Raw genomic sequence first — 12,619 nt, 5'->3', positions numbered from 1 at the left:
TATGTTAGTTCTCAGTACAATCTAATCTGATTAATCTGCTTTGTTTTATAGAAGCACTTTTATGTGCATAAATTCATTTAAAGAACTTTTTTGAACTGTATAGAAGTTTTGGTTTGGGACCATAGAGTTAGTACAGGGGTAAAGGATTATCTTAGATGCAGTCAATCCCTGTTTGATCTCCGATATTATACATAGTTCCCCAAGAACTGGCAAAAGTGTTCCATAAACAAAGAGCCAGGAGTAAGGTCTGAGAACTTACAGGTCCACCCTGCTCCCCCACATGCACAACGCAACACAATTTTGTTGTTAAGAGATTTGGCAAGAGAAATGTACTCAGGTAATGAGAAAACAAATTATTATGTCAGTTAAACAAGTGGTAAATTGTCTCAGTGCAATTTAAGGAGATATTTCTATGACCCAAAGAAAAATGAAAAGAAATGAATGAAATTTTAAACACTGAAAAATTTATATGGAGTAGGTTAGGTTATTTTACTTTTAAGTAAGGAATGAGAATTTTGGGTCAAATAGAATATGCAAAGGCACAAAGCTGGGAAACTACAGAGAATAAGGTAAATATGTTTAATAATATGGTTAGTTCTTTTGTAGTAGTTGAAGGCTCTATAGAATCTGCCAAATAATCAGAAGTACATGTTGAGTTTGATACAACAAAGCTTTATCCACTAGTAAAATACAAATATATAAATATATGTGAATACTGAAATACAACACTTTCAATACCTATTCCACGGGGTTTCCATAGATACATCAAATGTGACACTGTAACTTACTATATTTGGGATGGCATTTTTTATTACTAAATCTTAATTGAATATCAATGTACTATTTTTGTTGGATATTTAAATATGAAATATGTAAATTCATGAAAATGTAAATAATTATATAGAAAAAAATACTCAACAGAACTCACAGTACTATCAACTTATTCCTAAAGATAGATAAGTGGATGTGTACAAGGTCTTATATTAGCTTCCAGAAAATAGCTAATAGTAACTTGATTTTTAAACTTCTGACTCCTCTGCAACTTTGATAAATGTGTCTCCTGTCTATGATGAATTAAAATAAAATTAGAAGACAATCTGTGGAAGTGATTTAGAAAACATGATATTCCTCTAAATGCAGAGCATTTCAAATACGATTCTTAGGCTACTGTACTATTTTTTCGGTATTCAATTAATCGTGACTCTTTTATATGTAGTCTTTTCACCTAGTCACACAATCCATTAGCAATCATCAATGCTAATGCTTGAGCTCTCTTATCATATAAAGACACTAAAGGAATTATATTAACAATTAGATGATTTGGTGATTTTCCAATTCACTGAACTACCGTGTCTTCCCTTCCCTTCTTCCAAAGTCTGTGGTCCATCAGGAGGATCATTTTTAATCTCTTTTGTCACAGTACCCTCATTCTTCAGCCACAGTGTCCTAGGAAGATCCACCTACTGAAGCCTCTCTCTCCATTTCTCCCTGCCGACACCTTATACCTAATGTGATTTCAAGACTGTCACCCCTGATAAGACTCTGAACTATCTGTCAATTCTTCCTCAAAAGAGTCTTCTGGGCAGCCCCTCTGGTCTTTTCTCTTTTCCCTCCCCCACACCATTGCATTTCCTGGTCCTCTCTTTTGCTTAGAGCTTAATCTTTGTATCTCTTTGCTCTTCAAGGTCATCCTAGAAGAATAATTTTTCACCCAGCCTCATGATTTTTTTAAATCATCTCTATGCTGACCTTTTCAAAACAGTTATTTCCATCCTGGACTAATCCCTTTTGTAGGGTAGAGTATATCTTACCTGGACCATACATTCAACTGTTTCATAACATCTGCTTGGATGTTTAATAGAAAGCTCAAACTCAAAACCTTCAAAAATGAACTCTTCCAAAACATTCTACTAACCCAGGTGAACAAATTTAGTTAATGATAACTCCATCCGACAAACTTCTCATATCAGAATTCCTGGGTTGTTCTTGATGACTCTTTTCACACCCAATACTAACCCATCAGTATATCTTCAATATCCTTTTAAGACATTCCAAACCACACTACTTTACTTCACACTCACCTCCAGTTAAAGGCATCATCATCCCTCACGTAGACCATAGCTGTTCTCTTGGTTTTAAGAAGTCTTGTGACAATTTCCTCAATTAGAGTGACTTTGTCAAAACTTAAACTGTGTCATGACATGCCTCTATTAATAATCCTAATGGATTTCTATCTCCTTTACAATAAAGGTTAGGGTTCTAGTTGATTCATTTCAGACTGATCTAGTCCCTGACTTTCCCAGTGCTCTTGCTCTCATTCTTTTCCTCACTTGTTGTGCAATGTTTCCACGTTACTCTAAAAGCATGCTTGCCCATGCTGTTCCTTATATGAACAGCTTAGTGGACTGCTTTTCTCATTTTTTTCTTGTGTCTTTTAGAGAATTCTGTGACCACTTTATTTGAAATATTAGTCCACATTTTCCTAATCCTGCTTAATTTTTAAGAGAATTCTAATATACAAGAAATAAAATTTAAAACATATGAATGCAAACTGTCTCTGGTTTGTTCACAAGTAACCACAGAAGTCAAAACATCACCTGATACTCAGCACTAAAAAAGTTCCAGTGAATTAATGAATGAATCAATGGTGAACCCGAAGCACCTTCCTTCAGGATACAGAACAAAGAAACAAAATTTTTTAAAAAACTCATTTGCCCATCTTTTAAATTCTAGGAAAGTCTGGCTATATCTAAAAGCTTAGAAAAATCAGTCGTACAAGAAGACATAACTGAGGGATTATTTTAACCAAGAATTTAGTTTGTGTCTACGCAAATGAGTGTAGATAGAAAAGAAGCGCATATTGAAAAATGGCTATTCTATATAATTATTCAATCTCGAGACACATTGTAGACTGTATCTATCTCTCTATGTGTGAGGGATTTTTTTCCCCCATAGAGATTTCAATTAATTACTTTTTGGTAGATAAAGGTAATAGAGCTTTCTAAAGCACATTTTCATGATGTAGTTAGGCTAACAGTGCCAACACATTTATGAGAAGTGCTATGGAAAAAATGAATGAAGCCCAGAAGTCCAGTGCAGATATTTCATATTGGCACTCTTGACATTTTGGTTCAAATTATTTTTTTATTTTCTGCATATTATGTGATAGTCAGGAACATCCCTTAACCCCCTCATGTCTACTCACTAAATGTAGTTGCAACTTCCAAGCTGTGATATCCGTAAGTTGCCTCAAAGTAAAACTCTCCTTCCATATGACATATTACTACATCATATAAAACAGTTATGGTGAAATGATACTTAGCGGCTGGATAGTTAAGAACAATAATAAAAATTGTTGTAGGGCAAAAAATAGTTCAAAGTAGGTTTTCTAATCAGATAAAACACAATTTTTACTAAGGATTATTAAGCACTGTACGGAGTCTGACTTGAGAAAACCTCAGCAGGTAGAAATTACAGCAGAACAAAATTTTGTAGGAAAGGAGAACACAATAAAAAAAAAGAATGTCAAGAAGAGGAAAAGGTTCAGTTTCCCTTTGGTATATTCTTTCTGTCTGAATATTTCCCTATTGTCTATAATTATATTATTGCCCCAATCTAGAAAAACATAATATTATGTAAAGTCTTCAGTCCTCAGAAAGTGGCATGAAGGTGGCATGGGCAGTATTTTTAAAAAATGTTATTCATTTAATTTTTTTCTGTTTCTTTACACCTGAGGAAAGCTTATTCAGTGTCAGAAGTGGTGAAATTTCATTTCAGTCACTAAAAGAAAGGATTTGGAAAAAGACTTTACTATAGTGATGAAGAAATTAGAATGATAGAAATTATTTTCCCTTCACTATTTTAAGAGTCACATGCTCCTGAGGAACCTAGTCAAAGGGAACGAAGAGATGGCAACATTTTCACAGTCCTTACCCTTCCTGCTTTCAACTGCCCTGGCAAACTTATTTGGAAACTGTTCCATTATTTGGTGACAACTTGGGTTTTTTCTACGTTGCAATTAATATTGCATTGAGACTTCTTCCTGCCTCTAGAAATGTGTTTTTACCTTCTTAGCATACTGTGACCCCAAGACAAAATTCAATGATCAGTGTCAAAATCTAGGTCTTGAGGCCTATTAGACATCCAGTGAACCTGACATGATGTGTAAAAGGCAAACTTTCTGAAAGCCACGATAACATCCTTTTGCCTTCACTCCGTTGTTTTCTCTGTGTGTGTGTGCACATCATAGATAAGGAAGCGTATTCTTACTGTGTTCTCAGTTATAGTTTTGAGATTCTCTCTTCCTACCCAGTTCCCCAAATCACAAACACATTTGTATTCTGGACAAAAAAAATACCTTAAATGTTATACATGTAAAAGCACCTTGTGAGGCAACTTCAAGGTATGGTTTAGATATTGCTTCCCATATCCCATATTCTAACCAGAAGGATCAGATAAACATTAACTAAATTCTGAAAAATTATTTGACAAGATTCAATAAAGGAATAGGGACACACGTAGGGTCATCTTTAACTATTGGTTCAAACTAAATCCAGATTCTGTCGATATATCTATTTATTTGTAAGAAGAGTTTCACGAAGGGTAAAAAAACAGAAATAGAAACAGGACATGTGCTTAATAGTCAAGGGCGGGGGACAAGACACACCTGTCACATAGGACAATTTAAAGGAAAATGGCAAACTATAAACAGTTGTCTTTATGTTTCCTGAAAAACTTTCATTTTGTGAATGACAGATGCCAGCTCTAGTGGGTCATTTGTGAGTCACATATGACACGTTGCTCACTTCGGTTTAGATAAAGTAATTATAACTGGTATTTGGGGGCCATAAGCAACACTTATGCAGATCTTAATTGGCAATTGAAAAATTCAGCCCAATGTTTGGAAGTAGAAATTCTGAAATGTGTCATATGCAACAAAGTCAAATCAATGGACCATGTCATGAGACCCTCAGTTTCTGATGCCATGGAAAGAATTTGAAACTCACTATAAATGGGTTTCCTTTTTTTTTTCTTTTCAGTGCAAATGAGTAACAAAATGATATGCTAGCATTCATGTTCTAATCAGGAACCTAAACTGTTATAATTCTATTCACACATTAATTTTTCAGAAAATAAATGTTGCAGCATTTTAAAATTTGCAGCAGTAAAATTTCTAGGGAAGCATATTTTTTTTCTTACAAATGACATTCTCCATATTATTTGATGCATTGATTTGTACCAGTCAACATGCCTCACCAGTAAGCTGATGGGTACACTTCACAGATATTCCAGATTCATACAGTGCAATGTTTCACAACACATAACACCATGAAATCACTGTATGAATCCAAGAATTCCTACCTCTCTTGTGGTTTGCAACTTGAACAGAAGAAACTGTTGACAAAGCTAATTTGGGAGCAACTGGATAGGTTTAAAAGAATGAACAGCACATTAGAAACAATAGTGAAACTTTCAAACTCTAATAATTTATAATCAACCCACTTGAAAAGTAGCCCTATATAAAGAGACTGTTTGTATCTGTTTTTCCTCAGAGCTTATTTCAATTATAAAAGAAGTCTTGAATTCAGCAGAAAAATCATTTAACATTGTCTATAATAAAGTTTAGAAGCTTTATTTTCAAGGACAAAATAAAAAATTTGATCATTTGAGTAAAAAATCCAGCAATGAAATGATGATTTTAGCATCCTTTATTTTCCTTGACTTAAATTAGTAGTTGTGTTGTCACCATGGCATTCTGTGTAACCATAGGTTTTCTAATAAACCAGTTAGACTACCTTTTTGCTGAACTGTTTAGGAATCACAGAAAAAATACCTATGGTAAACCATTCAGCACCATCTAGACCTGTAGACACCATGTATCTCTCAACTTTTAAAAATAGAATTTAATCTCAGAATTTATTAGTTTTTCGATACTGGTTTGTTAATGACAGAAATTTCTCTCTAAATTTACTTGGCACTTTTCTGATTATTCATGAAGGGTGGCTTGTGAAAAATAGCAAACACAGGATAAAGCCTGATGTGCTTTGCAGATGTTGACAAGAAAAATTAAGGCTACGTAGAAGTGGCCTTTGCCTGAAAGTGCACCCCTAGCTAAAATTTCAAGAGCAAGCACTTTATTCAACTATGCTTCTACTCAAATAAGTTTATTTTAACTCATTATCCATTCTTAAAAAGCGCAAACTACATTTATTAAATATATTTCTGAAAGCTTTTAGTCTTGTCACATTCACAGAAATCATAGAAAAATAATCAAATGGGTCCATTTCAGGTTTTGAACAATGCATAATCTTGTTCAGCTCAAAAATTACTGTGGAGAAGTGTTAAGTCTTAGATTCTGTCTGTATAATTTGTTGAGCTATGAAATTCATTGGGAAATACCGAATGTCATTTCACTAAAGATGCTCTTAGTGAACTTGCTGAGGAATAAAGCCACTAACCCTCCCCTGAATCCTTCTAGAATTATACTAATAGAGCTGAGCTTGATCTGTACTTCTTCTTCCACATAAGTATGCAGAAACTTGAAAAAATTCATTTGGAGCAGATGATTAAGATAATTCTATTTGCTAGTAATATATGTATCTAGGACAGTCTCAATTTCATCACTCTGATCAAGGACTGAGAATGCAGTCCTTCCAATTTGACTCCTCAACAAATTGTTAATATATTTTGTTTTGCTTAGCAGCTATTTCCTAGTTCTTCCTTTTGCTCATTTCCTCCTCCATCTGTATTCATTAGAGTTTAAAAGGAACATCCTGTATATAACTAAGGAAGGTGGAAGCCAAAGATGTGCCTTTTCTTGTAGAAGGAAGAAGGCAAGAGAATACAATTTTATATTAAAATAAATTCCTATTTATACATGCCTAAGTATATCTATAGGCTAAAGAATGTTAATGCGAACTTCACATTACACTGCATCTTATGAATTTCATTGGCCAATTTTTTAGAAGTTCTAGTTCTTCCTGTGTAATCACACTGCTGTCTCTCTTTTTATTTTGTGACATTAGAAGTCAAAAAATAATTACCGCTTTAAGGACAGAGACAAAACAGGTTGTTCTAACACTTGGAGAAATGAATGTTAATAAAGGATGAAAAAGGAGAAATTCCCACTACAGGAAATATGCAGTGATGGGAGAGAGAGGGAGATGAGAAGGGAAAGTGGACGGGATAAGAAAGGAGGGGGAGAGTGAACAGAGGAGGAGGAAGAGAAAGACAAAAGTCAGACAAAGAATGAAGGGAGGAAGAAACAGAGAGAGGAGGACTGGAGATTAAGGAGACAATAGAGAGGCTGAAGAAGAGAGGGAGGGAGGCAGGGAAGGTGACAGTATTTCTGTAAATCAATATGGAGCATCAACGAAAGAAAACAGATCCGTTAGGAGTTGCAATAAAGCACTTTCTCCAACCCTAACTAAAACTGATGCACCAGATTACTTGAGAAACGTAAACAGGAAACACTGTATCCATAAAACTCTATCATCAACAGTGATGTAAATCATGGTGTCTCAATAAAATTGTATAGGGGGGAGGAAAGAGTGAGAGGATTGTTATCAATTAAAAAATTTTATGCTCTGTGCTGTGAAGGGAACAGAACTCTAGATTTCTCTTAGATTTAACTGACATTCCTTGTAAATTTACTAAAGTTCTAACAACTTCTATTGCATCTAACTAGTTCTATACCTTTCACTAAAATATTCCTGAGATAATTTTCATAATAGAAAATATTAGAATAATAATCCATGATTATTTTATTTACTATTAAAAGTAATATTTGGGATTTCCCCCCTAAACATGTGGGTTTTTATATCAATAGGGACTTTACATGCTCCTACCTTGTTTTGGGTTAGGAACCTCAAGGGAAGAAATATTCGGCAATATCCTATTAAACTTTGGAGGATCTACATGCATCAGGAAAAATCAGGGTATGTTATTTTCAGCTATAATGTCATTTGATCTAAACAGAAAATTTTATGGACAAAAACACAAACCATAAAACTGCTCTTTAACTTGGCTGTGATGCGCTTAACAAAACATGACTCCCATTCCAGACAAGAGCAAGCAACTGATGATTTCCAAAACATTGAATGGACATTAAAAACATAGCCCTTCTTAATAGTCATCTACAACTACTTTTGAGATAAAGTAGAGTGTTCTTACAAATAACCAAATAAGGACTTCAGCAATTCAGTTACATAGAGCTGGTGCCTGAAACTAGAAGATAACACAAAGGAAATAATTTCTCACTTGAGGATTCCATTCTCCACAATTTATATTTACAGATATGAACTGGTTACATTAGTCTTTTGTGAGTCTTTGGGTTATGTTTTAAGTGTGAGCCATTATCTCTGAAAAGAAGGAGATTTATTTCCTTTTTTTATTTATGCAATTTCTCAGAGGAAGAAAGAGAAGGATTTCAAGGTGGTTTTGGTTTCAGGAGGGCAGATCAAGATGCTTCCTTATCTAAGGATTGTAATGTAAGGTCTGAATGTGTAGCTGTGCTTATGTTTTCATAGGGTTTAACTTCACAATGCTTCTAGAGATACTGGTTCAAGTCTAGAAATAAATAAAGCAGCTCTAACTTGAGAACTTATGTCAGATCTTCCTTGGATTTATGAGTATGCATCTATATTCAAAAGCAGAACAACTAGGCTTAGGAACTGCAGCTTCAAACTCATACTGATAAGGTGTATTGAGCTGTATTACTATGCCAAAGTTTACTATCTATGGAGGTAAGTTCAAAATCACACCTTTTGAATCATACTGGGACCATCCAAGTCCACCAAAAGAGTTCTTGCCTCTAAATTCTTGTAGCGTGGTCTGGAAGGAAAGTATAGTGGGTAGGAAGTTTGTCTTGCATGTAAGAGACTTGGATTCCATCCCCAGCATCCCATATGTTCCCTGGAGTATCACCAGGGATAGTTATTGAGCACAGAGCCAGGAGTAGATTCTGACCATCACTGGGTGTGATGCCCCTGCCAAAAAAACAAATAAGTCAGAATTCCATAAATTCTTGTAGCATGTTGCTGCCTGTGTCCCTGATTTCTCACTGACGTATGGATGGGCATGGCTTTTAATATTGCTAGTTTTAACTCTGCAGGTCTATCTCTAGTTTTTCTAATGAGATTGGATATCTTTGAGGAATGGTAAAGCATTTCGGAAGGAAAATATCTAATAATTGAATAATTGCTATCAAATGATTAGGCTACAGTAAGTAAGTATTATCAGATTATTTCTGCAATCAAACAGGAAATAACATTCTTAATAGACATAAAATTTCATTGTAAATTTGGTTGGTAGAAAAGCTGATCTGATAAAAAAAAAAAGCTGGGGCAATGGCACAGTGAGGAAGGCTCTTATCTTGCATGCAGTCAAACGTGGTTTGATTCTTGAGCCTTGCCAGGAGTGATCCCTGACCAACAAGCCAGGAGAAATCCCTGAGCACTTCTGGGTATGGTCCAAAAAACACGAAGAAAAGAAAGCTGATCAACTGGTTGCTCTCTCTGTGTGCCTGTATATACACCTCACATACACATATATATAAAAAATAAAATCTTAATATTGCTACATTTGTTAAAATTTATGAATAAATAAGTACCTTTTATGTGTTATTAAATAAATAAATATTTGGTAGCACTATGGTAATAGATACAGGCATTGTCTGAATGTTGCTTTCACTTGAGCATTTTTGTCATGGGTACATACTAAAAGAAAAAACCTAGAACTTTGATGATCAGTTTTTAAAAGCTTTTATATTTTGAGGGAACTAATATTGTTTCTAGAAGTCCCTTTTTTAGAACAAAAATTCAAACCACTGGGGGCTGGAGCGATAGCACAGTGAGTAGGGTGTTTGCCTTGTATGTAGCCAACCCGAGTTCGATTCCCAGCATCCCATATGGTCCCCTGAGCACCACCAGGAGGAATTCCTGAATGCAGAGCCAGGAGATAGCCCTGAGCATTGACGGTGTGTCCCAAAAAGCTGGAAAAAAAAAATCAAACCATTGATATGGTTTTGGTGAAAGTACATTTTCATATTATTAGCATGAAATGCTCAGAAAATCATTGTTGAAATGGTTCTCCATCTCCATCTCTTCCTGAAGGGGAGGCAAATTCAGGTCACAAGTGGAGGTGAGATTTTTAGGTTTAATGCTAAGTACGAAATAATTTTTTTATTAAATAAAATATCAAGATTTATTATTCTGTCAAGCTTTTCTAAGAAACAGAACAAACTTTTATATTAGGTCATTTTAGAAGCAAGTTTTAAAATTTATCTATAAATTAAGTTATTCATATTCTAATATTTTAAATATTTGTTGGTGTTTATGTTTTATATAGCTTATTGCCTATTTTTCCTAAGATGCCAAAGTTCTACTTTGAGGTTCTTATATTATGTAAGATTTAATTTAATATCTGAAAACTTTAATGTTTATCAAAATTGTACTTTTGAATGACTATTTGATCATATAACATTATCAAGATTGATACCTCAGTTACAATTTGATCTCTACTTAATATATAACTTTCCTCTAGTATTTAGGGGTTTTAAAGGGTAGTCCTTAACATCTGCCTGGGAATATCATTTGACATTTTTTCCAAAATATTTCTTATTATATAAAATAACTAACTTTGCTGAACAATTAAAATTTGGAGACACCGTAGCTATCACATAATTCTAATTTAATCCACCTTCTGCGGGACAAAATTTGATGTACTATGCCTTTTTGCCTTGGGAAAACAGTATTCCGAAAAACGAATATTGAAATTTGTGTCCTTCATCTCCCCCCCAAATAATTAGATATTATTCAACTTTCATACACATTTTAAAATTTGGCTCTAATAAAAATTTAAAATATAGTTTATCATTTAAATTTAAAAATGTATCATTTTGTATTGATAGGGTCAAGTACGAAAACAATTTAAAATAAACTAATTATATACTTTTTGGTTACTCTGTTACTCCCAGATTTTGGCACAGAGTAAATATTCCTTCAATATCATTACCACATTACCAAATATTTAATTTCTAGAGGGTATAGGGAGATAATATAATAGGTAAACTGTTTTTCCTTGCTGGTGGCCAACCAGGTTTGATTCTCAGCATTACATATATTTTCCTGAGCCAGCTAGGAGCGATCCCTGAGCACAGAGTTAGGAGTAACCCCTAAGCACAGCTGCTTATTGCCTCCAAGCAAAAACAAAACAAATATTGAATTCCCAGAAGTAGACTAAGCTCATTTCAAGTTACATTCACTATACAATTAATTGTAAAATTAACACAATTTCTATACTGTCATCCAATTCCAGTGAAAATCTTTATATAATATAATGTCTTTGAGAATTTTTAAACCAGTAGGCCATTTATTAAAAGTAGTTATAAATTATAAATAGAAAAATTAGAATTCACCAAAAAATGTATAAAATCTTTATGTGAAATAATGGAGTAGTTTTTTTATTTCACTTTTGAATAAACTAAGAAATACCTATGGTTGGAGATGAAGGTCTCACTCAGTGTAACTGTATGTGGCAAGAGGATGAGGGAGTCTGGGCCCAGTTCTGCTGCTGAGTATATGTGTTCCTTTCTCTGAGGTCAGTTTCCTTACCTGTAAATAAAGATGCTGGGCTAAGAGAACTCTTAGGTTTCTCTCAGATGTTAAGTTGCATCACTACAGTGGTTCTCTTTGGCTCAGTAGTGCCACGCAAAAGTTCTTGAAGGGAAAAATCCTGTTGGAATGAGTTACATGCTCTTTGGAGAATCTACAGGACTAAGAGTTTATGTGAAGTGCCAATAATTGTTGCATATTTTGATCATGGATATTTAGATTGTCATAGTATAAGGCAAGCTGGAGTTGAGAATTTATAAGGGTGATGGGAAGAATTACCATATACTTCTAATGGGATTTTAGATAGTTATTCTCTCAGCAATAGTGTTACATGGAAATCTTTTCTTAAAGATCCCTTTTCCATTTATTTGGGAAAATGGAATGAATTTATTTTGATCTACTCAACTGGAGTCAAAGACTTTGGCTCTGGGATCATGGTGATCACTGTATCATAGCCCACAGCTGCCTCCTTTGGGGAAAAAAACCCACAGTATCTAAAATGGTATTACTCTATTGCCATTATTAAATGTTTAAATTACACTTATGGGAAACCTAAAAAATATCAATTTAAGAAAATTTTTTTAATATTTGGTGTATCTAAGTAGAACCCAGGATAGATCTGAATCCTAATTCTATCATTTGGAAAATTCTTTAGCTTCTCTTTGTCTAAGCCTCCTGATATGCAAAATAGAAATAATGACTAGACCTGTTGGTTATTGTCAGGACAGAATGAGTTAATATTAGAATATCATGGACAGTAGTCAGCAAACATTAATTCTTATTATTCAGTTATGGTTGCCCTGATAATAAAAACCAAATTACTCTAGTATAAACAGATGAGGTCGAGAAACTAATGAACTTTTCTATTTTTTTACAATTTTAATTGTTCCCTAAGTGAGTGGTTTTGCTTTGTAAAAAAAACTCACTTAAGATAAAGATTACTTTAGAAACTGATTCAGTTCTAGAAGTTGTGTCAGTTAATATGATTATTCAGAAAGCAATAGAAA

The 12,619-nt window shown here is 34.0% G+C and overlaps 1 protein-coding gene across 1 annotated transcript in view; it reads right to left on the bottom strand.

Moving 5' to 3' along the window:
* NTNG1 (netrin G1) overlaps positions 1–12,619 on the bottom strand; it is a 382,298-nt gene that overhangs the window by 60,285 nt on the left and 309,394 nt on the right. The window contains exons 5-6 of the mRNA XM_056139009.1: positions 7,848–7,913; positions 5,362–5,421 (exon numbers count right to left, since the gene is read on the bottom strand). Of these exons, the coding sequence (XP_055994984.1) occupies positions 5,362–5,421; positions 7,848–7,913 (126 nt within the window). The remainder of the gene's footprint in view (positions 1–5,361; positions 5,422–7,847; positions 7,914–12,619) is intronic.

The sequence above is a fragment of the Sorex fumeus genome, unplaced genomic scaffold (assembly GCF_029834395.1).
Source record: "Sorex fumeus unplaced genomic scaffold, SorFum_2.1 ptg000131l, whole genome shotgun sequence".
In the NCBI taxonomy this organism is placed as follows: Eukaryota; Metazoa; Chordata; class Mammalia; order Eulipotyphla; family Soricidae; genus Sorex; species Sorex fumeus.
Note: the sequence above shows the minus strand (reverse complement) of the source record. Positions and strands in the feature narration are given on the sequence as shown.